This window comes from Haliotis rufescens, unplaced genomic scaffold, assembly GCF_023055435.1.
Source record: "Haliotis rufescens isolate VD_foot unplaced genomic scaffold, xgHalRufe1.0.p SCAF_6, whole genome shotgun sequence".
Taxonomy (NCBI): Eukaryota; Metazoa; Mollusca; class Gastropoda; order Lepetellida; family Haliotidae; genus Haliotis; species Haliotis rufescens.
Window position 1 is genome coordinate 26,367,359 of NW_025964334.1, and position 24,108 is coordinate 26,391,466.

Sequence of the window (24,108 nt, forward strand, 5' to 3'; positions counted from 1 at the left end):
GTACCTAAAAATGCTTCAAAGTGTAAAACCTGAATTTTGCTTTGTGTACATTTCAGCAAGTACAGTTTTCCGAGCACAGTTTTCGTTTCCATACCCAATTTATTTCGCATGATTTCCTCTAGATAATTTGCATTGGTGACAAAGACCATTTATCCATTGTTTCGAAAATATATGAGGACTTCAGGGATGCATGTATAGCGGCTGAGTTTGAAATATACCTGATCGAATAGGCGTCTCATAACCGGCATTTTGTAAACACAATCCAATATGGCGGACCGTACATTTCGGCGTTCGTGTATGCGTATTTTCCAAAACATTCTAAACGATTCTAGGCTTATCAGCGACGTTTCAGAATTATCAGTAGTGATTTGATACCTGTGATCGCTAATCTGCTATTTTTCTACTTGAAATATTCGAGAAAATATCCACTATTTAGATTTCTAAACACACAGTAAATATTTATATAACGCCGTGAATATTGTGATTTGGCGAGATTTATAATGGACCTAATTTTCAGAAGTCACTTTCAGTAATTGCCTGAATTGCCTAAAAACACAGTAAATGATGAACAGAATTCAAAACTGTGAAGTGTATTAGTCTGCGTGATGTAGATCTATTTCGAATTTGATTCGATTTCGAAGTGAGGTTTGAAGAGGAGGGACATATGTGTCGCTGTGGCATCAAGAGGGTGCATTGCACTCTGAAAAAACGATAATGTTGCCATAACAACAGATAATGTAACTGATAATAATAACAAACAAACTCGCAGACGAGGACGAGTTTGTTTATTTTTATTATTAATTACACGGTCCTGTAGTTCAATACAGACGTAGGTGAACATTCGACTGAAGCACGAGCAACTTATGAATGACTTTCACTCCCCTACCCAGAGTTCCATGAGTCACCACTGCGACGGAGTGTGAATGACTTACACTCATGAAAGTAGTCCGTCATCATCTGACCCCATAACATGCGGGCGGTTTAATGATAATTCCATCCATTTTAGCTATAATATTATATATGCTTCAGCATCGAAGTCTGAGGAAGTTGGGAAAAGTGATATTTACATTGCAGTGAACATAACACTTGATATTACATGATAGTGTAATGTGGGTGGCGAATATCTGCTGTTGTTGTTCTGTGATTATTTGGAAACATGCTTGAGTGGTGTTGTGATTGTCAGTGTGTGTTTGACGTGTATATTATATTTTATGCTCGTTTCATGCAGGTATAAGGTACACCGGTGGCTTTGTAATTAAGACTTGTGGGGTGAAATGGGGTTAACGTCACGTTCAGTATCAGTATAGCGACGAGCATGCATGCGTGTGTGAGTGTGCGAGGACTGCTTGTTCAATTCCGCACTAATATCGTTTTTTTTAGTGCTAACCCAGATACCATACCGCAGATTAGCATGGAGTGACTGCCCGAGTATGGTTTTACGTCGCTTTTAGCAATATTCCAGCAGGGCGGGACACCAGAAATGGGCTTCACACATTGTACCAATGTGGGGAATCGAACCCGGGTCTTCGGCGTGACGCTTTAACACTTTTGCTATCCCACCGCCCCAGTCTAACATTGATACCCACTCAGACACATCATACGGACTCCGAGCCAACCAGTCCTTGTGTAATCCCCTTAAACCGAACGCCTTAACTCCTGAAGATCCGGGGTATAATAGTTCTTCAGCAACCCATGCTCGGTGACTTGGTTGATGCATGTCGTTGTTTCCAATTGCGTGGATCGATGCTCTTGATGTCAATCACTGGATTGTCTGGTCTAGACTCGATTATGTACATACCGCCGTCATATAGCTGGAATATGTCTGAGTGCGGCATTAAACAACAAACAAAGAAAACAAAGAAAACAAACAAAACCGAAGTCTGGCAGGGTAAAAGCATTTATCTTTTAACAACTTTTGATATGACGCCACAGGGGATCAAACCACCGACCTTCTGTTTCCCAGGCCATATTATAGTTCATGGCCCAGTGGCTGTGTAATACAGACGCACGAGATAGAAGTGAGTGAGTGAGTGAGTATGGTTTTACGCCGCTTTTAGCAATATTCCATCCAAATCACGGCGGGGGGACACCAGAAATGGGCTTCACACACTGTACCCATGTCGGGAATCGAACCCGGGTCTTCGGCGTGACGAGCGAACGCTTTAACCACTAGGCTACCCGACCGCCCCCGAGATAGAAGTGACGTAATACTGACAGTGTGTACTAGAATACCCCAGGCTTACACTTATGTCGTGTATTGATCACAACCTGTGCCATGGTGACACACCGGCAAACAACAGTCGGAAACAGATGCGCAGCGCATGACAAACTGCCCGGGCGGGAACCACGTGACGTGTCTTCCCCTGACCTACATCCCCATCTATATAGGTCGCGCGTGCATTTCCTTATACACATCATGATTCATTAATATTTAATCTGAACAGTTCTGCACAGTTTTGATTGTGGGGCTTCCTCGCTGGTCGGCTTCCCTGTCCCGATATCTATATGTGTTAGTTATATGTAAATACCCGTACGTACATGCGTGTATAAGCTTACACAACAGCTGTATTCCCCATTAGTCATACGGCCCACTTGTCATGCGGCCAATAAAACATAGGGCGACGGCGTGGTTGATTGTCCCAACATATCACTACCTTATTCCTTCTGTGCAAAGTGGAATGATCCACTATGATGATCACTATGAACAAACGCAATGTAGGATAAGGATATATTTAAGTCAAGGTCAGTCCGCTCACACTCAAACATATCACATTACCGCTGTTCATGTTGCCACAACGTAGTCGTTGAATATCTTGCTTTGTGGGCAGAGTCACTCGTGCGTGACGTCCAAACAACAAAGCAAGGACAACGTGTTATGATAAAGAACTTTTTAAATTACGTTTTAAAGTGACGAATTGTGGCGCCTTGAATAAACAAGAACAACAATGACGCCCTTCTCGGTAGGTGGGAAATTATATAATACAGTCTATCCTGGTTATCTCAAACACCGTTATCTCGGATGTACCAATATCTCGAACCTATTCTCCGGTCCCAACCGCCTCACCATATAAATACATAAATTGTGCCCGCTTATCTCGAATTCGAGATAAAACAACCAAATAGTGATTGCTGCTATGCCTAATGAGGCACATGTACACTGTACATAATTTGTCACAACCGTAAATTAATAAATCACTGCCGCCGAAATACATTTCAATTTGTCATCTCATACAATTGTTGAGATCTTAATTTCTTGTATATGCAATCGTGTTGCTATGCATATGTACAATTCTGTTACTAGATTTGTCTCGATGTACATGCATCGTTAACTCGAAGTTACAACACCGTCTCGCTAGTTGCGAGATAACGGGGTTCGGGTGTAAAAATAAAACAAGTAGGACCTCTCGTCTGTTCTTCAAAGGGGTCTTGCGACTCTGCCATGCCTGCATTATTTATGGCGCCGGTCTCGTCGTTGTTACCGGTTAATATGTTTCGTATGAACAACTTTTCTGCTAATAAACTGCTGAACAAAAGAATGTATAGTGGCTGATGGTGGCCAATGATGCAACAAACAAGAAATGTTTTTTTGATACGGGTATCATAGTTTTGGTTTGAACCTTAAAGTTTGTCATGTTTCCGCGACTGTTTTCAGCCTAGAAACGTTGTGGTAACGTTTGTAATTTTTTTAAATCCAAATTCCAAGGTTATACTTTTCTTTGCCCTGCAGTTTATGTATGTTTACAGTCAGCATGTAAAACATAGTGTTTTTTAGATTTGTTTTCCGCTCTTCAATTGTTGAGTTGGCGGACCCGTAAACCAATTTGAAAAAAAAGTATCGCCTTATCGGGATGAGTGAGTGAGTTTGGTTTAACGCCGCTTTTAACAGTATTCCAGTTATATCACGGCGTGTCAGCTTAATGTGGGAGGAAAGTCCGAAGTGATGCAGGTCTCAGACGTTTACCACTTCGGTGAAACCCACGAGCACGGGTATGGTGCTGACAAACCTAGAACCATAATCGGGGTGAACTGGGATTCGAACCCACAATCATAGGTTTCTGGCGTGTCCAGGGGACGCAACTCTGCACAGCGAATCGCGGCGCCTTAGACGACTGGGCCACCCGTGCCCCCCTTATCGGGATGAATGGCTGCACACAGAGTAACGCGGCAATGAATATCTTCCCTATACATCTTCTTTTAATAACTCCACGCAACGATAGTCACAAGTTACGTCCTTTTCCCCAGCTCTAATTGTAAGGGAGTGCAACATATGAAATAGTCAGTCAGAATTATATAGCCTCAATTTTTAACGCTTGAGTGGTGATATTTCACAGGAATGCTAACAGTCCCCGCTATACGGCGCTCGCGATATGACCGTTGAACACCTGTGTCACAACACTGCCTGTTTTAAACACTGCACTCACAACAGTGGGATGGCTACATGTACAACAACATTGTTAGCAAGCCATTTCACCCGACATGTCGTAAACAAGCTGGCTTTTGGTGTGTGTCGGTCCCAAACCAGCAAACAGTAACGTCCAGGTATGTCGGTGGGGTACTTGGGCGTGGTGTGATCCTACAGGTGATTGTCTCAAGCCTTTGGATATTAACGTGGAAACTCAACAAAAACGTGTATACTATAGTATAAACAACTTGTCTTGGCCCAGTAGGGGTGAGAACACTGACGGAATATATCACCTGCCTCTTGGCATATCTAACGATTAAACATTATATTCTCAGCTCAAAGGTGAGGTGAGGTGAAATGGTGTTTAACGTCGCGTCGAAGATTATTGCACTTATATAGCGACGTGCATGCGCGTGTGTGTATGTGGCTGCTTGTGCTAGTCCGGACTGATGCCGATTGATAGTGCTTAGCCCACTGAGATACCTTGCCGCAGTTTCACATGAATACCCCACTCAGACACAGTTTACTGACTCCGAGCCGACCAGTCCTTGTTTTAGCCCCTTAATACCGAGCGCCAGGCAGGGTAACAAGTACCATCTTTTAACGTCTTTTGGTATGACGCTCAGCTCAAAGAATTGTCAGGGAAGAATTGAGAAATGTCTTTATTGCAAAATCGTGAGAATGATAAGTTGTCTTTACGTCTGTTATTGTGTCAAACATTGACAGATCCCCAAATTGATGAAATAATGGTATTTTTATTCACATGCAGTTATCATAAGATTTGAAAAGCTTTACTGACAGTCATAGCTAATGAAGACCTTTGGGACTGAACTGTATTCACAGTTTACGTTGCTTGTTCACAAGGACCACTGATATTAAAGGCCTCAATGTTATACTGTGAGCCTGATTTTACTGAGGAAATCGAAAATAAGCGAAAACATTGGTCAGCATGCATAGTCAACATATTCTCTGTCTTCATCCGAGCATCTCGTGGGGGGAACGTTGTCCGTCATCAGACCATGCAATGTCAACTATTAGCAGTGTTGAGGCTGACCATCTAAAGTCTACTAATGTCATTCCACTTACTTAAAACCGAGGAACGCATAGGAGAATTAAGCATGTTCGGTCACAGTTGCCTTATTTTGATGCTTTTTGCTCTTGCTCTTTTAATAGTTCGTCCGGAAATCGGAATTCATCCTCAACCAACAGTTTCTGTTTTATACCTAATTTCTCCCTTATGACGGCCTCTGATGATGCGTATATCATCTTCATTTTCACTGGTGAATCAGTTCCCAACCTGTAAAACAAAATATGACACAAATAGTGTTTCGAATAATGTTCATGACAATCCTAGTGCATTTACTCTGTGCTTTTGAAATTGCTTGCGAGGGGTGGGTGGTGTGTGTGTGTATTTTTTTCAAATGATAAAATATTAAATTCGCACATTGAATAGGGACTGGCCGTTTATTATTGGAAGGGGGTTGTCATGATGATATGTTTAATTTAACTCGAGGGTGCCATAACAAAAGGCGACTAAGGGGATCGGGTGATCCAATTGCGTGGATCGATATTGATCACTGGATTGTCTGGTCTAGACTCGATTATTTACAGACCGCTGTCATATAGCTGGAATATTGCTGAGGGCGGCGTAATACAACCAACCAACCAACCAACCAACCATAAGAAAATGATACACAGACTGGGTAGGTGGGTGTTTGCAGACTGTGACACCCCCCCCCCCCCCCCCCCCGATCTATATATAACTATCATATATGCCAATTCCCTTATTGATAAAAAACATGTATGATGTCATGTAACACATATCCATGTTGGGGTTACAGTATTAATTAATGATAGGTCTGATTAACATATTCATGATCAAAAGTGAGATTATGAAGAATGAATGAGTGAGTAGGGTCTTGTGTCCACCAAAACTTGGCTCCACGGTAATCGACCCCGGGTCTTCGGCGTGACGAGCCAACTCTTTACCCACTTGGCTAACCACAACCCCAAAGAAGTAGTAAAACTATTAGTACTTACCATTTAATGAAGCACCTCTGGTAGTTAAGCTGACAATCAACGTAAGTGTACATGATGTATCGCATGTTGTCCTGTGGCATGATCTCGCCCAGTTTCCTAAACTCTTCATGGTCTCTCGCTATGGTTCTGCTGCCGTCCGGCAAGTCAGACATCAGCTTCATCTCATCTATGCAGATTTTTGTTTTTTCATCATTAATTCTGAAAGTAACATATTTGTAAACATGTCCCTTGACATCGTTTTTGATTAGTTCCTGAGTTTCGTCGTCCAGTCTGATACCAGACATTATTGTTCCGGCCTATGATCCACGCGGCGAAGAGATCTGTGTCCACCTCAGTCGTCCCACTCCTTGATGGCTACCGCTCCCAACCTCAATACTGCTAGCTGTTGCACACGGAACAGTCTCATTTAGTTATGAATAATACAACGATTGGTCTTCCTTATAAGGCCTTAGATACAGCTGGCTATATTTAGCTGCAACTGTAAAACTTGTTTCTCTCTTCGCTTACGCTGAATGAAAGCGACTGTACCACACTTCCCTAATGCAAAACGTTTTGCTGTCGAGCAGCGCTTTAACCTTTATATACATGTACATATATGTACATGCACGGACTGTATAGATTTGTGTGCATGTGTGTGCAATGAAGTGCATAGCTGTTATCTAGTGGGCGTGGCGTGGCATGACGTAGTGTTGTGTTCCAGCTTGTGGGCGTGGTAGCTGCTTGGGATCTTCACGCATCACGACATTGTACTCTGTGATTATCGTTTCTGTATATGACAGTGCGCTGTAGAGCTTGAACACCGCCTGATAAAATGCTTGCAATGGATAATGGTTGAAAGGTGTAAATTGAGACAGTGTGTATATGTATGAGTTATAATATACAGGCCCATGGGAAGACCCGTGTTGTTGAGTTGGGACATAGCGCCTGGGAAAAGCTGACATAGTTAGAAAGAGAGAATATGCCGATTACTATTAAGATAGAGGAGGAGTGCTTTCAAGCCCATGCTTCTCAGGCTGCTGGAAACGCACAATGGACCGTGTACAGGATCACGAACGATAACAGAATTGTAATGGAGTCTCAAAAAGCAAGATGTTTTTCTGTGGAGGATACGATTGGCATGGCTGGGGACAGTATCAACGCTAAAGTGAAGTCACTGTGGCACCAGCTGGTTCATAGCTTACCAGACGAGGATGGACGCTACGTTATGTTCGACTATGTCAAACTTCAGAAGGATGCCACGTGGTCCAGAGCATGCTCCTTCGTATTTTGGTAAGTTGGTTCCCTTGTTGCCGGGTGTCTCGTGTCACATTTTTCGGGTCTTTCGTGCGATATGTCGTCACCATCCGTTTGACCCTTTCACTCTGAAATTTACGTGGGGCACGGGTGGCCCGGGTGACCCAGTCGTCTAAGGCGCCGCGATTCGCTGTGCAGAGTTGCGTCCCCTGGGCACGCCAGAAACCTATGATTGTGGGTTCGAATCCCGGTTCGAATCCCGATTATGTTTCCAGGTTTGTCAGCACCATACCCGTGCTCTTGGGTTTCACCGAAGTGGTAAACGTCTGAGACCTGCATCACTGCGGGCTTTCCTCCAACATTAATCTGACACGCCGCGATATTACTGGAATACTGTTAAAAGCGGCTTTAACATCACTCACTCACTCACTAAATGAAACATACACACATTCTATTTGAAAAGGTCATACCAAACAGTTGGTTTAGTTTTGTTTACAGCATGTCCAGCAAACAATAAATTTAGGGTTTGGGGTAAAAAAAATTAAAATTAATACATCCAATTCCTATTGACACTGAGTTTCTGATTCGTAGTCTGTGATTTACCTGTTGCATTACGTAATTTTACATTCATTGTAGAAAGCAGGGTTCGTGAGTAAATAAACACGCAACGCGTGTGGTCATTATTATCATGATCTTGTTAATGATAAATACGATGGCGTCAACTATCCCAAACATCCACTTTTGCTCACAGCCTTGTTCACACTTTGTCATGCGACAGTCATCTCAGTTGTTTGTCAGTATAGCAGTCACCCCCTGAAAATGTGATTGACTGTTCCTCTTTGTTGAAGTTTGCCTACAAACTCTGCATGATTTGTTTATACATAAACAAAACATCTGTTTACTCTTTTATTCTCAGGTGAAAGAACCACATCATATGAATATGCAGTCCAAATTTATATGTCCATACATCATATAATAATAATAATAATAATAATAATACATTAATAATAATAATAATAATAATAATAATAATAATAACAATAATAATAATAATCTGTTTTATTATTATTTAGTTCAGAAAATTAACGATTTACAATGTGAAATTTAAAAATTCACTTCAGTGAATGTTGAATTATGTTTCTCATTGTTGGAGAAAGTAGCAACTACAGATAAAGAGCTTCATCTACTGTATAGTTTAATATGTTTTACTTTACTCAAAACCTTTACAAAAACGCAAAGGTACACAATGTATGTACAATTATCGTGACCCATCAAAGAACTGCTTTGTAAAATAATTTTTAGCGTTATTAAAACATTTGGCCTGACATTAAGGTCTAGTTAAATAAGTGTGTTGCATAAGTATCTAAATTGGACATGCATACTAACACCTTGACATCTGGCTTCATAAACATTTGCATTGAACATTTACTGCTGAACAGTGACTAGATCTGCAGGAAGGGCCCTTGCAGGTGGTGTTTACATAGCAAATATTAAACAGTCGGTGCAGTGGTATGAAACTGGTTTGTACTGGAAATATGAACATTATAATGGTTTTTATTATTTCAGGTTGCCGAAGGAAGCCAATCCAGAATCAAAAAGTATATATACTGCCGGCAAGGACACCTTTAAAGCAGCCCTGAATACATCTTGACATTGTGCAAGCCTGGGACATCAGTTAAATAGGATCACCAATTCTTTTTAAAAGGATGATGTTTCTTCATCAGTATTGTGGCGTTACATCGCCCGGGTGATCTCGTGCGAATGGTATTTGTAATAAATCACCTGTTCCCGAAAATGCTGGAAAAAAGTGTTGTCGTCAAGTTTTGCAAAACAACTAAAATCGTCCACTGGACATGCTCGATGTTCTGCAATATAACATGTTTTGGTCAAACAAATATTATTGTTGTTATATTTTACATTTTATATATTTATATTTGTGTAAGAAGCGGGACGAATCGGTTCCACAACCATTTGCCAATGACCTATATTTCAATCGACCACTAAAATGAAAAGAACACATCCTATGTTAATTCTGCAAACCTTTTTGTCCAGAAACTCTCCGCGCTGTGGCTGGTCTCGCTCGGTAAAAGACAATTACAAACATTCCACATGCTGTTTTCATGGGAACATACGAAGGAAGGAAAAATGTTTTTCGAAAACTCAAATCATTAACCATGTGGCCCATCGGCCAGCATATTTTACTTTACTCAAAGCCTTAACAAAAACACAAAGGTATACAATGTATATGCAATTATCATGATACATAAAACAACTACTTTGTAACATAAATTTTGGCCCAAGAGAAAAGTTGTTTGGACCAATGTCATGGGCCAGCAAAGATTACTTGGCTCAAAACTCATTTTTTAGTATGATTATGAAAAATTAAGGCCGGACCCATTTCTTTCACATAAACCCAATCCAAAACATCCGACGGAATAGGTACCCACAGTTTCTCGTAGACAACCAGACAGTATCAATATATAGCACGTTTCATAATAACAGATTCCAGAACACGATGAATTAGATAATCTAAAAATATCTAATTTCGATACAAAATCCCAGCCCCACCTCTACTTATAACCACCCCCCCCCCCCCCCCCCCCCATCCCCCCCAAAAAATCCCCTTCTCTCCCCCCTCTCCCCACACCCACCCACCCCCACCCCCACCCCCAAACCAAACCACTCCCCTTTACTTGGCCCAATACACTCATTCCAGGCTCGGGTCACTCCCCTTTACTTGGGCCAAGACATTTACTGAAGGCTCAGGTCACTCCCCTGTACTAGGTCCAAAACACTCACTCCAGCCTCGGGTCACTCCCCTCCAAAAGCCCCAAACAGGGGAGTGACATGAGCCTTGAGTGAATGTTTTGGGCCTAGTACAGGGGAGTGACCTGGGCCTTGTGTAAATGCTTTGGGCCTTATACAGGGGAGTGATCTGAGCCTTGTGTGTCTGTTTTAGACCTACTAGAGGGGAGTGACCTGAGCATTGAGTGAGTGTTTTGGGCGCCTTGAACTGGGGAGTGATCTGAGCCTTCAGTGAAAGTTTTGGGCGCCTTGTACTGGGGAGTGATCTGAGCCTTCAGTGAATGTTTTGGGACTACTAGAGGGGAGTGAGCATTGTGTGAGTGTTTTGGGCCTCATACAGGGAGTGTTCTGAGCCTTGAGTGAATGTTTTGGGCCTTGTAGTGAGGAGTGACATGGGCCTTTAGTGAATGTTTATGGCCTTGTACCGGGGAGTGATGTGAGCCTTTAGTGAATGTTTTGGGCCTTGTAGTGGGGAGTGACCTGAGCCTTGAGTAAATGTTTTTGGATCTTGTAGAAGTGTGATCTGAGCTTTGAGTGAGTGTTTTGGGGCCTTATACAGGGGAGTGTTCTGAGCCTTGAGTGAATGCTTTGGGTCTACTAGAGGGGAGTGACATGAGTCTTGGGTGAGTGTTTGGGGCCTTATACAGGGAGTGTTCTGAGCCTTGAGTGAGTGTTTTGGGCCTTGCATTGGGGAGTGACCTGAGCCTTAAGTGAATGTTTTGGGCCTTATACAGGGGAGTCATATGAGCCTTGAGTGAATGTTTTGGGCCTTGTAGTGGGGAGTGACCTGAGCCTTGTCTGACTGTTTTTGGGCCTTGTTGATGAAAGTGGTCTGAGCCTTGAAAAGGTGTTTAGGGCCTGGTACTTGGGAGTGACCTGAGCCTTGAGTGAATGTTTTGGGCCTTATACAGGGGAGTGGTCTGAACCTTGAGTGAATGTTTTGGGCCTTATACAGGGGAGTGACCTGAGCCTTGACTGACTGTTTTGGCCCTAGTTGAGGAGAGTGGTCTGAGCCTTGGGCGAGTGTTTTGGGCCTTGTACTGGGGAGTGATGTGAGCCTTGAGTGAATGTTTTGGGCCAAGTAGAGGGGATTGACATGAACCTTGAGCGAATGTTGTGGCCCAAGTGCAGGGGAATGATCTGAGCCTTGAGTGAATGTTTTGTGCCTAGTAGAGGGGAGTGGTCTGAGCCTTAAGTGAATGTTTTGTGCCTAGGAGAGGGGAGTCACATGAGCCTTGAGCGAGTGTTTTGGGCCTTGTACTGGGGAATGATCTGAGCCTTGAATGAATGTTTTGTGTCTAGTAGAGGGGAGTGGTCTGAGCCTTGAGTGAATATTTTGTGCCTAGTAGAGGGGGGTGATCTGAGCCTTGAGTGAATGTTTTGTGCCTAGGAGAGGGGAGTCACATGAGCCTTGAGTGAATGTTTTTGGCCTTGTACTGGGGAGTGACCTGAGCCTGGTCTGACTGTTTTTAGCCTAGTTGAGGGGAGTGGTCTGAGCCTTGAGGGAGTGTTTTAGGCCTTGTACTGGGGAATGGTGTGAGCTTTTAGTTTATGTTTTGGGCCAAGTAGAGGGGGTAGACCTGGGCCTTGAGCGAATGTTTTGGCCCTAGTGCAGGGGAGTGATCTGAGCCTTTGGTGAATGTTATGTGCCTGGTAGAGGGAAGTGACATGAGCCTTGAGTGAATGTTTTGTGCCTAGGAGAGGGGGGTGATCTGAGCCTTGAGTGAATGTTTTGTGCCTAGGAGAGGGGAGTCACATGAGCCTTGAGTGAATGTTTTGGGCCTTGTATGGGGAGTGACCTGAGCCTTGTCTAACTGTTTTTGGGCCTAGTTAAGGAGAGTGGTCTGAGCCTTGAGCGAGTGTTTCGGGCCTTGTACTGGGGAGTGTTCTGAGTCTTGAGTGAATGTTTTGGGCCAAGTAGAGGGGATTGACGTGAACCTTGAGCAAATGTTGTGGCCCTAGTGCAAGGGAGTGATCTGAGCCTTGAGTGAATGTTTTGTGCCTAGTAGAGGGGAGTGGCCTGAGCCTTAAGTGAATGTTTTGGGCCTAGTAGAGGGAAGTTATCTGAGCCTTGAGGGAGTGTTTTGGGCCTTGTACTGAGTTGTGACCGGAGCCTTGAGTCAATGTTTTGGGCCTTATACAGGGGATTGGTCTGAGCCTTGAGTCAATGTTTTGGGCCTTGTAGTGGAGAGTGGCCTGAGCCTTGACTGACTGTTTTGGGCCTAGTTGAGGAGAGTGGTCTGAGCCTTGAGCGAGTGTTTTGGGCCTTGTACTGGGGAGTGATGTGAGCCTTTAGTAAATGTTTTGTGCCTAGTAGAGGGGAGTGGTCTGAGCCTTGAGTGAATGTTTTGTGCCTAGTAGAGGGGAGTCACATGAGCCTTTGTTGATTGTTTTGGGTCTTGTAGTGGGGACTGACCTGAGCCTTGAGCGAGTGTTTATGGCCTCATACAGGGGAGTGACCAGAGCCTTGAGTGAGTGTTTTGGGCCTAGTACAGGGGAATGATCTGATCCATGAGGGACTCCCCTCTACAAGGCCCAAGAACTCACTCAAGGCTCGGGTCACTTCCTGTTTTGTTATAGCTTCTGTTCACTTTTGGCATATAGTTCTGAAGCTTTCACATGTCCAACTTTCACGCATGAAAAGAAAACACTATACGTCTAGACAATGGTGTATAACCATTCAAAATAAACATATATAATATTTCTCATTTAACTTCTATTCGGGGAAATATTATTTGATTTGGATTTCATAAGGCTAGAAATCAGAGGATACTATAACTGAACGCTTTATGTTCCGTACATAGCATAATACATGTAACATCACACACTTTTCCTGGTACCGTCTGTAGTTTCGATCTTCTGCTGTTTCCCGTTTCACTTTGTTTTCAAAACAGTCTTGCAGTTACATATGAATGCAAATAAAATACAGTAAACTACGGTTATAACGAACACGCTTATAACGAACTAACGGATATAACAAACTAACTTTTTAGTCCCGACTATATGCTATAGTTATGCTTATAACGAATTACGGTTATAACGAACTAAAATTAGTAGTCCCTTTGAGTTCGTTATAACCGTAGTTTACTGTAGTTCCTTATGAAGTGATTTGTGTGCCTTGTAATGCAAATATAACAAAATACAGATATATAAATACAACATTTGCAGAGCTGAAGGTACAGGCACGTACAAAGCTATCGTTGTGGTCAACTTAAGTAGATCTTTAACACTTTTTATTGCATATTTGATTTGAAAAAGTCCCAAATGTTACAAAAGAAATCTTGATGTCTGGTTGTGCAACATTGCAATTCTGTCCGATCATCTTATGTGATAGGCTATTGACATGACTTAGATGTTGTAATCCAACACAAAATATCACTTGCTCTTCAGATACAAGTGAAGCAGAATTAAGCTTTAGAAACGTGCTCAATATTAAGGTGAGGTGAGTGGGGTAAACTGGGGTTTAACGTCGTGTCCAAGGTTATTACATTTATATAGTGACGTGCATAAGTACATGTATTAGTAAACGGTTGCCTTTCTTCATTGAAATACACATCAGCCTGGGTACCCCAGTGTTCTGTACCGAGTCCTTTCAATGTCCTTGTATTATACATAAATGATTTAGCTGATAATCTTAACAAATCAACTCGGGTTTTTTGGTTGATGACACATCTATTGGTGAATCGTCTGTTAGAATCATATTGCCGATGCAAGCCGACCACGGAGGCGGTCTAGTGAAAAGAAGATATAGTGTTGATACACAAGTTACACATTCCGAGCACGGTTCGTTTAAGTCAAAATCTATTTACTTTAGATTATTGCTATGATATTAGTGTCTCAGTCAAAGGGCACACCTGTGAAGCCTTGCTCTGATAAGCACGTACAGGGAAAATCAATAAGTACATGTTCTAGTAGAGATAAATGCCTACATTCATAAGAGATGAGAAATACTTTCAGGCATCAGCTTTAGGATGTAGACCGTGGCGGTTGTCAAGACAACAATGAGAGTTGGTTTGGTGCATTATCGTTACTGTGCAATATAAGAACTTGAATTAATGCTCTTGTCTACTTTTCAGGGCTTGCGTTTAAATTGAAACCTCTGGACGACTCAAGTTAGACTTAGTTGACCAATGTTAGCTCATGTTAACTGGTTTACATCATACGGCTGACATATTTTGCCCACACCTACTTAACCCTTGGGGTGCGATACTCTGGTTAGCAGCCTCCGGCTGACGTCATCGTTAAAAACAAGTTATTTGTTGATTCAATCATGAATAAAAGCATTTTAATGAACATAAATAAAGTAGGTATTGATATACGTGTGTGTATTCTGATATGCGTCAGGGAAATAAATACTTTAGAATAAATAATGCAACTTTGAAGATGATTTCGCATGTCATTTCATATCATAAGCGTTTTTTTAACTGTCTTGTCTAATTATATGCATTAAATAGAAAAGGTACAGCTTTGTCAACAACGAAACACTTTAAATCAATATAAAGCAATATTTATATACGGGTCACGACTATTGGAAACTTGCGTTGTGTAATTAGATTGTCACCTGAACTAATGAAACTAGTCAATCAGGTTCCACTATGGGTTACTCCAAATGAGGAGAGGTGGGGTGAGGTGAGGTGGAATGGGGTTTAACGTCGCGTTCAAGATTATTGCAGTTAAATAGCGACGTGCATATGTGTGTTTATTATGCCTCAACGTGAGATTGACCAATCAGAGAGCAGATCTACTGACCCCACATACCGTCAGTAAAAATCCAAGATTTTTTTGCTAACCTAATATGACACCGTATGCGGCAACTAAAGACACCATAACTGGAGGGGGTGAGTGGGTATGGTTTTATTCCAGCAATATTCCAGCAATATCAAGGCGGAAAATTGGCTTCACACATTGTACCCAGACACCATAACTAATATTATTATGCCTCAAAGTGAGATTGACCAATCAGAGAGCAGAACTACTAACCCCACATGAGCCGTACACCGTCAGTAACAGCCATCTTGGATTTTCCAACACCCACTTCACATATTTCACAAGAGCATTCTGGTACAGAAATTCGTTATTCGACACTGTTTTGTTTAAAAAAAATAAAATGTAAAGTGCAAAGACATTAATTTTTAAAGAAACTACGTTTGTGACTTTATTACTAAACCTATAGAGAAAAATGGCTCACAACGGAGGTAACTGATTTACAAATGGCAACGTTATAGAACGTAATAAGGATGACGTCACAAACAAGAAACTTGACGCCAATAGATAGCAGTCTGTCGTTAGCGATAACGGACTGCTATCTAGTTACAGTTGACCGCAGATTCCTGTTAACATGCGGGCATTTGTGTTATAATTCTATTCATTTTAGCCTCTATACTTGTTTTAACGTTCACATTTAGTGCATTATTTATTTCATTGTTAACGTTTGTGTTTACATTATTGCGTTGTATCGGAAACATATGGACTGGTCCTGTCATTTATGTCAATTGTAAGTGTCAAGTTTTCACTTTGACATGACATCTGCGACGAAGATACCAAATAGTGTAAACTTTTCGGCATAATAAATTCGTTATGGTGTCTTTAGTGGCCGTATACGGTGTCATATTAGGCTCAAGCCTCGCCCAATATTTTTTTCTGTTAACCTAATATAACACGTATAAGGTATGACTGGTGCGTCAAATTTGGAAATGTCCCCCAGATGTCTACCATAAAACCTTTTGGAAGCTTTTGGAAGCTTTACTGAGGCATTGAATGTTGTAACCTTGATCGAACACCTTCTGAGCAAGAGTCGTATGACCCTCTTTGAGGTGAGGTGAAATGGGGTTTAAAGTCGCGTCCAAGATTATTGCACTTATATAGCGACGTGCATGTACGTGTGTGTGTTTGTGTGGCTGCTTGTACTAGTTCGGACTGATGCCGATTTATAGTGCTAGCTCACTGAGATACCATGCCGCAGTTTAACACGAATACCCCACTCAGACACAGTATACTGACTCCGAGCCGACCAGTCCTTGTTTTAGCCCCTTAATGCCGAGCGCCAGACAGGGTAACAACAAGTACCATCTTTTAACGTCTATTGGTCTGACGCGGCCGGGGATCGAACCCCGGACCTTCCTCTCTCCGGGCGGACGCTCTAGCACTAGACCACGGAGGCGGTCGACCCTCTTTGAAATAATGGTAGAAAGAGCATGCTCGATTGTACCTCAGTTGTGAAATGTAGACACCAAGGGCTAGAGCTTCAGAAATATTGCTCGACATAAAGGGAAAGTTGACTATTGGAAAGTTGAAGTCATTCCTCATGTAATACAGTCTTGTGGCGAGTGTTTTGTCACTCTAAATCTAAATATGAAACAGACGATGCGGTCTCACTGGTCTCCTTTATTTCTAGTTCAGGTGGGTAAATCAGTGGAAGGGATGTCTATTTGATGGTTATTGAATGATGTCAGATCATTAAGATAACTGAAGTTAAACTTCTTGGCCAAGGTACCTCGCTTTGACTGTGCCAATCCGCGCAGAAATTCCGATTCCCAAACGAGTAAGTCCATTTTCCAAAGGCCACATGTTTGTTATACTGACTGGTCAAAGCGAAGCAATTTGCTCAATTGACTGAAGTTTTTGTGGATATACTTCCATCATGTAGGGCGGTTGGGTAGCCTAGGGGTTAAAGCGTTCGCTCGTCACGCCGAAGACCCGGGTTCGATTCCCGACATGGGTACAATGTGTAAAGTCCATTTCTGGTGTCCCCCGCCGTGATATTGCTGGAATATTGCTAAAAGCGGCGTAAAACCATACTCATTCACTCACTCCATCATGTAATGTCCACAAAGAAATGTGAGGCGTAGAACCTGTCAATCAACCCCCGTAGAAGGAGGCCACTGTCTACAGGTAGATGTGATAGAACCACACTGGAATTTTGGCTCGGGACAATGGAACCTAGTTTGTTTGCTGCAGCTGGCTGCTAAACGCCGCACTCAGCAACAATCAATCGATAGAAGGGCTGTCAAATCAGGACCAGACAATCCAGTGATTGACATCGTGTACATAGATATACGCAATTAGGAAACGATGACATGCATCAAGCAAGATGAGCCTAACCACCCGATCCCGTTAGTCACCTCTTAATGCCAGATACCATTTCTAACCCGTATCGAGATCTTCACGGGGTTATGGAAATTATGTCATCGCTTTTATATAATTGCAAATTTCGGAAAACATAAAGATGAATTATGAAAAGATAATTTATCTTGAGATAATATTTTTCTCAAAGTGGCACGTCGGGGTTCGTAGACACACTATGTGAAGGACACCGTGCCTGACCATGCCTGACCATGCCTGATCCTCGTATGACACAACGGTTGCTGTTAGGGCAATGCTAACCCTGAATACTCTGGGTGGCATCTAGTTTCTCTGTAAGGGTACGTGGCAGCAAGTTCAACTGATATATAGTGGCAGGTGCAGCCTATTATGCAAGTGAGCGCGAGCTATTGAGCTAAAATTGATTGGTTGTTTGTTTGTTGTTTAACGCCGCACTCGGCAATATTCCAACTATATGACGGCGGTCTTTAAATAATCTAGTCAGATAATCCAGCGATTGACGTCAGATGCATAGATCCACGCAATTTGGATACGGTGGCATGCATCAAAGCGAGCCTGATCAACCGATCCCGTTAGTCGCATCTTACGGCAATCACAGTCGCCTTTGACGACAAGCATGGGTTGCTGAAGACCTGTTCTACCCGGTTCTTCACGGGCAGAGTTAAGTTGTTGAAGGTATCCAGTGTCGCGTGTGTAAAAGATACTATGTTCGGAGCGATAACTTTGAGAACGCCTCTGTTGAAATGCCTACGCCATAGTTTAGGTATTGGTTCGGATGTAAGCCTGGATTAATAACCATGCACACTTGCGATTTTGTTAATAAGTAAGAGATGGATATGATCAATTCGTCCATGTTGAGGTTTTCGGCATACATATATAGGTCACGTGCTACTGCCGTGAAGTATTCATGTCCCTGATTGTTCAGCCGTTCAGGTGACCTAGTGTTTTATCTGCGTCACATCTCCTGTCAATGCGGTATGTGATACAATTGTATCTCACTTTATAAACCTCCAGTGACGTCATTCTTTTTGTTTGAATGGAGCCTCCATTTTGTTGATAAACCAAGAAGGTAGCCAAGTTTCTTGCAATCCCGGGCATTCGGTTTGAAAAGCCTGGGCACTCTGTGGGAATACCTGGATTTCCCGGATTTTTCCGAAGTCTCTCGGATCCACTCGGCTATATTCCGCAACCTACACAATATTCGTTTTGAACATATATATATTTATGTAAGACAGCTTCCTCGGCAGAGCGTGTGTCCGGAGATCGGAAGATCGGTGGTCATATCAAAAGACGTAACAGGGTGGTACTTTTTGTTACCCTGCCTTGCAGTCGACATTATGGGGCTAAAACAAGGACTGGTTGGGTTGGAGTCAGTATGCTGTGTCTGAGTGGGATATCCATGTTAAAGTGTGGCATTGTATCTCAGTGGGCTAGCACTATAAAACCTGCACTAATCCGGACTTGTACCAGTAGACGCACACGCGCGCGCACAAGCCCGTACATCGCTATATAAGTGCAATAATCTTGAACGCACCCCCTCGATAAATGACAAAACAGATTGCTGTGCCATCATTGACCCGCACTGGCAGCAGCCATTGTTCGCGCTTTACCCTGAAGACCCGGGCGGAATCCTTACCTCACCTAGTTTCGTGACGTTTATTATGGAACGTAAGTAACATTCAGGGTAGGCCGCACTGACTTGTCCTCACAACGTACAATTTCTATCAACAAAAGGGTCATTCATCCACACTGAGGTCATCAGGTATAAAATATTTCCTCCGCCATAGAAAAACAGTCAAGCGTTACTACAGACAACAGCTGTGTGTCTCGCTCTATACAATTGTCTATACAATTGCTGACATCGAGCAAAAATAAGTTCAACAAACTGCTTCAGGTATTGAAATACATTTAAAAAGCCCTTAGTGTTTATTTCATATCTTTATAACATTAATATTGTTTGGGGAAACAGAGAATCACGGCGGTGTTTGAATTGAAAAGATATGCGGATTCGGGGTTCAAACATTTAACCCATACTTCCCGTAAGAGGCGAATATGCTTGTCGTAAGAGGCAACAAACGGGATCGGGTGATCAGGCTCGCTGACTTGGTTGATGCATGTCACCGTATCCCAATTGCGTAGATCGATGCTCATGATGTAAAGTGCAATTCTCATCTAAAGTAAAGTGCAAATAAGGTTTATTTGCACTTTAGTCCCGATTATCAATTTCAAAAGCTTAATCGAAAATACAGCGGAGGCAGAACGTTCATATATAGTGGCTCCATATATGGTCACTGGTCGCACAACAAGCCACATTCGTCACCACTTGCCTCTTTCGGTAACCTGCATTCGGTTTGTCCCGGAATAACACGAGTTGGTCACGAATGAACAAGCCAGCCCCTCCGTTCGCACCCGAGCAAGCAAGTTCACGGTCACAGTCGGATGCACAGGTCCTCGGCAAAGCATACATACTCTTCACCCTTTTTAACCCATAGGTGAGGTGAAATTGGGTTTAACGTCGCGTCCAAGTTTATTGCACTTATATAGCGACGTGCATGCACGTGTATGTGTGTGTGTGGCTGCTTGTACTAGTCCGGACTGATGTCGATTTATAGTGCTAGCTCACTGAGATACCATGCCGCAGTTTAACATGAATACCCCACTCAGACACAGTATACTGACTCCGAGCCGACCAGTCCTTGTTTTAGCCCCTTAATGCCGAGCGCCAGACAGGGTAACAACAAGTACAATCTTTTAACGTCTTTTTGTATGACGCGGCCCGGGATCGAACCCTGGACCTTCCGCTCTCCGGGCGGACGCTCTACCACAAGACCACGGAGGCGGAATTTTTAACCCATAAAAATTCTTCTATCCACAATTAAACAATGGTCGTTTTTTCACTGTACTTTCCTTCATACGAGTGGAATTAAAGGATTTAAATATACAGAGGACATTTGTATCGTAAAATTGAGTTCACTATTTGGTGAGAAAACAATGTGTGAAACCTCTTCTTTCTTCAATTGCGTTTATTAATCGCGTTTCGGTACTTTCATATATTTTGTTGTGAGACTTATCTTTGTTTAAAATGTTCTCTGATCTGAATTACGAAGCATCGATCGTAACAGAGACCATATAATAGATTCTCTGGTCGTACTAGGGGACACGAGTGGCCCAGTCGTCTAAGGCGCCGCGATTCACTGTGCAGAGTTGCGTCCCTTGGGCACGCCAGAAACCTATGATTGTGGGTTCGAATCCCCGTTCGCGCCGATTATGTTTCTAGGTTTGTCAGCACCATACCCGTGCTCGTGGGTTTCACCGAAGTGGCAAACGTCTGAGACCTGCATCACTTCGGGCTTTCCTACCACATTAAGCTGAAACGCCGTGATATAACTGGAATACTGTTAAAAGCGGCGTTAAATCCAACTCATACACTCACACTCACTCTGGTCGTACTACTTACTTCGTTCCTTTTTGCTGTATCGTGAGCTCAGAAGTCGAGAAGTACAAAAGAACCCCTACATGTGTTTAACCTGTGGCCGACAATAGTGATGAAGATAACCATGATGATCCCGATCTAAGATGCATCATCACAAGTGATTGCAAAACACAGATTTGTTAGTTCGTTTAGTATATCTTATCCAAATAACGATATCCCGTTGCAGTCTTGAAATAGCAATACAAGGACGAGTCAACATGTCATAGACTCTGTTAATCGATGTCACTGCTAACGTATTACATTACATTATACACATGGCTTGGTGATTTATGATACCTGTGCTGCTTTAGGCAATAGTCTACTGCAGGTGCATGTAGTTGTTGTGAGATGAGGGTGACTGTAATTGAGACATATACTGTTCTGATTAATCTATGCTAGTTGGCTACAAACATCAATCGATGTTTATCTTCATATGGTATGGCTTATGGTGGGGACTCGCCCCATTGAAAAAGAAAATATTTTAAGTTAAAATTATATAACTGATGTAAATCAAGTTTACTTACACCCCTGAAACTTTGTGCCTTTTCTATTGAGGAGTTTTTTTACGTTTCTTTGGCAGCATGCCCGACACATTAGGAAATGACGGTTTGAGTTATGTCCGGGGATTAACTCAAAAGTCGTTTAAACTTTATTGTGAAACTTTGATATACATCTGTATTCGTTAGGCAAGTGGTAAACCTGTGTCTCCAGTTATAGTTTTGTTTTATTTGTTGTGTATTTCGTTTCCAAGGCAACATGTCAGACATGTGTAGAGTTCATTTCCGGAGCTCAGTTAATATGCTTTTCAATACTCTGGGGAATCTTTGAATGGAATTTTATGAGTTTTGCTATTCCCCGGGAGACATTACAACTGAGGGTAGTGATTGTGTCTAACTTTCTATATTTCTCTAAGAAAATTAAGATAGTTTAGTTTATAACTTCACATTGTGAGAACTGGACATGCGTTTAAACATAGCCTTTTATTTCTCTAGTTAGGCTATCAAAACTTGCTGTATTGTCTTATAAGGACTTGCTCAAATATCAAATTTCTGTGCCTTTTGCGTTTACTCCAATCTAGAAAAGTTCCCTTGTACTGTTTGGGTAATTTTAACCAGCTGGTTATTTCACCTTCATATTCCACCGGTTATTTAGATGGTCTGTTATATGAAGGTGGAAAAATGTTCGGCCTCCTAATCTACATGTATTTCTGAGTGGTGAAAAAGATGGGACTCTTTCGATATTTTTGTTCTCTTCCAAGCATTATTATATTGATGCCCATTAAGAGATAGATCATGGTGCCCTGCATCACGATGTACTTGTTTGAACTTGGAAGACATCGACATTTACCACTGAACGAGGCGGCAAGGATCAGAAGCTCTTTACATACCTTTGCAAATGTATCGCTGTAAGGAGCCAGCAAGACACCGGATGTTGTAGAAGTTACTTCCCTTTGACACGAGAACGTGTTGAGAAACCTTTTTGAAAGAAAGGCAGTTGTCAAAGGTTTGTGTCATTGATATGTTTCCATTTACCACATTTATATGTTCTACTGATAAGGTCAGTGATGGCTTTTGTCTGGTGAGGAACTGGATACACATCGAAAGCTGTTTCAAACGATCATTTGGATATCTGAGAGAGGCTCGGTTTCTGCGCGTGTTTCTCATGCTTGGCCTATCCCTGACGAAAACTGGAGGAAATCATTACAATCTGACTCTATATATCTATATGTGAAATGGGATTCGGTGACTTCGTAGACACAATTTTCTGTGAACTCGTAGGCAAACAGGGAGCGAATTAGTTGACACATTTTTTTCGGCTATTGTAATTGAGTGATAATGATACATTTCAGCAGTATTATCATGATTATTAATACTTATGCGGAGTTTTGGCGACAGTGTTTTGTACAAGAAGGCAAATGATACCTTGGGTCACTTTCTGAATGAAACACACTCTTTCATTGGTTGCAAACTTCGTTTATGTTTTGGAGTGGTTTTCTTTGAGAGGGCAACATGCACCTTTATGTGACAGTCTTGATATTTTCCTAATTTGATTTGTTTTCTCTTCAAGTTCACCGTGAATTTGGTCAATGAATTTGGAGTGTCTATGAATTAGTTTGGTTACAAATTCACCTACAGCCATCAGAGCTCCTGATAACTTTTTGAGCAATTGAGTTTTGCTTGAAGGTTTTTATTTTAATTGGGTTATTACATTTTTTGTTGGGTAACCAATATTTTTTCACTCATCTATTCATCACTCTATTGGCTTTTTTGCAAAATTAGTAAGCATTTTGAGATTTAAAAGAAATAATGAAATAATGTTTTAGATGAATATAATGGTTCTAACTAAAGGCTTGACTCGGAAAGTAAATTAGCTCATAATTGTGTTTCGGAAATTAGCTCCATTGTACACATGCTGAAAAAGCTTCATTGGGTATATATGCTTGCTGTTTTCAAACAATTTAGTTTTTCATTTAATGTATACGTTTCTGTAGGCAAGTTAATTGAAAGTAAATGGGATTTGAATAGTCTGGGGTATTTTACGCAAATACTCGGCTTATCAGTAGAGGACGTAACGTGTACGCGAGATGGCTCTCCCGTCTCGCGTACAAGTGACCCCCTGAGAGGGGTCACTCGTATGCGTGACGGTCTGTCAGTGGACCATGGATTTCTGCATGTTGCACAAAAATATCTCTACAAGCGTTATTTGTGAAAATAATAAAACAAAATTAAGTACAGTTATTGATTATCCTACTAGTTATCGAATGACATGAAAAAAATGTCATAAGAAAAATAATAAACGGTCAAATTGGGAGAAAAATGTGTAAAAATCGAGCAAAATGTTCTGTTTTTGACAGCGATTTTCTCCTATGTACACATTTTTCAGAAACTAACACGTAGTATTTTCTAAAAGCTTATTCATCGTAGAGTTACAAAATATATAAATTGTTTCACGCACACCAACGCACACCCATTTTCCATCGCGTTGAAACATGTTTACTTTCTTCGAAACTGCGCGAACCGTCTCGCGTACAAGTGACTGGTCGACAAGCCGATAA

At 42.0% G+C, this 24,108-nt stretch overlaps 2 protein-coding genes across 2 annotated transcripts; one reads left to right on the top strand and one right to left on the bottom strand.

Moving 5' to 3' along the window:
* Positions 1 to 5,048: 5,048 nt before the first annotated feature.
* On the bottom strand, positions 5,049 to 6,920 carry LOC124126094 (actophorin-like). The gene is made up of 2 exons (XM_046489520.2): positions 6,443 to 6,920; positions 5,049 to 5,699 (listed from the first exon to the last, which is right to left on the bottom strand). Exons 1-2 carry the CDS (start codon positions 6,724 to 6,726, stop codon positions 5,540 to 5,542), a joined length of 444 nt encoding a protein of 147 aa, XP_046345476.1. The 5' UTR covers positions 6,727 to 6,920; the 3' UTR covers positions 5,049 to 5,539.
* Positions 6,921 to 7,093: 173 nt separating this feature from the next.
* On the top strand, positions 7,094 to 9,570 carry LOC124126095 (actin-depolymerizing factor 5-like). The gene is made up of 2 exons (XM_046489521.2): positions 7,094 to 7,711; positions 9,242 to 9,570. Exons 1-2 carry the CDS (start codon positions 7,401 to 7,403, stop codon positions 9,324 to 9,326), a joined length of 396 nt encoding a protein of 131 aa, XP_046345477.1. The 5' UTR covers positions 7,094 to 7,400; the 3' UTR covers positions 9,327 to 9,570.
* The last annotated feature ends 14,538 nt before the right edge of the window (positions 9,571 to 24,108 follow it).

Coding starts and splice junctions, on each gene's coding strand:
- LOC124126094 (XM_046489520.2), bottom strand. CDS start 6,726: ATGTCTGGTATCAGACTGGACGACGAAACTCAGGAACTAATCAAAAAC. Junction 5,700..6,442: donor CAGAGGTGCTTCATTAAATG/GTAAGTACTAAT, acceptor TTTGTTTTACAG/GTTGGGAACTGATTCACCAG.
- LOC124126095 (XM_046489521.2), top strand. CDS start 7,401: ATGCCGATTACTATTAAGATAGAGGAGGAGTGCTTTCAAGCCCATGCT. Junction 7,712..9,241: donor GCATGCTCCTTCGTATTTTG/GTAAGTTGGTTC, acceptor TTATTATTTCAG/GTTGCCGAAGGAAGCCAATC.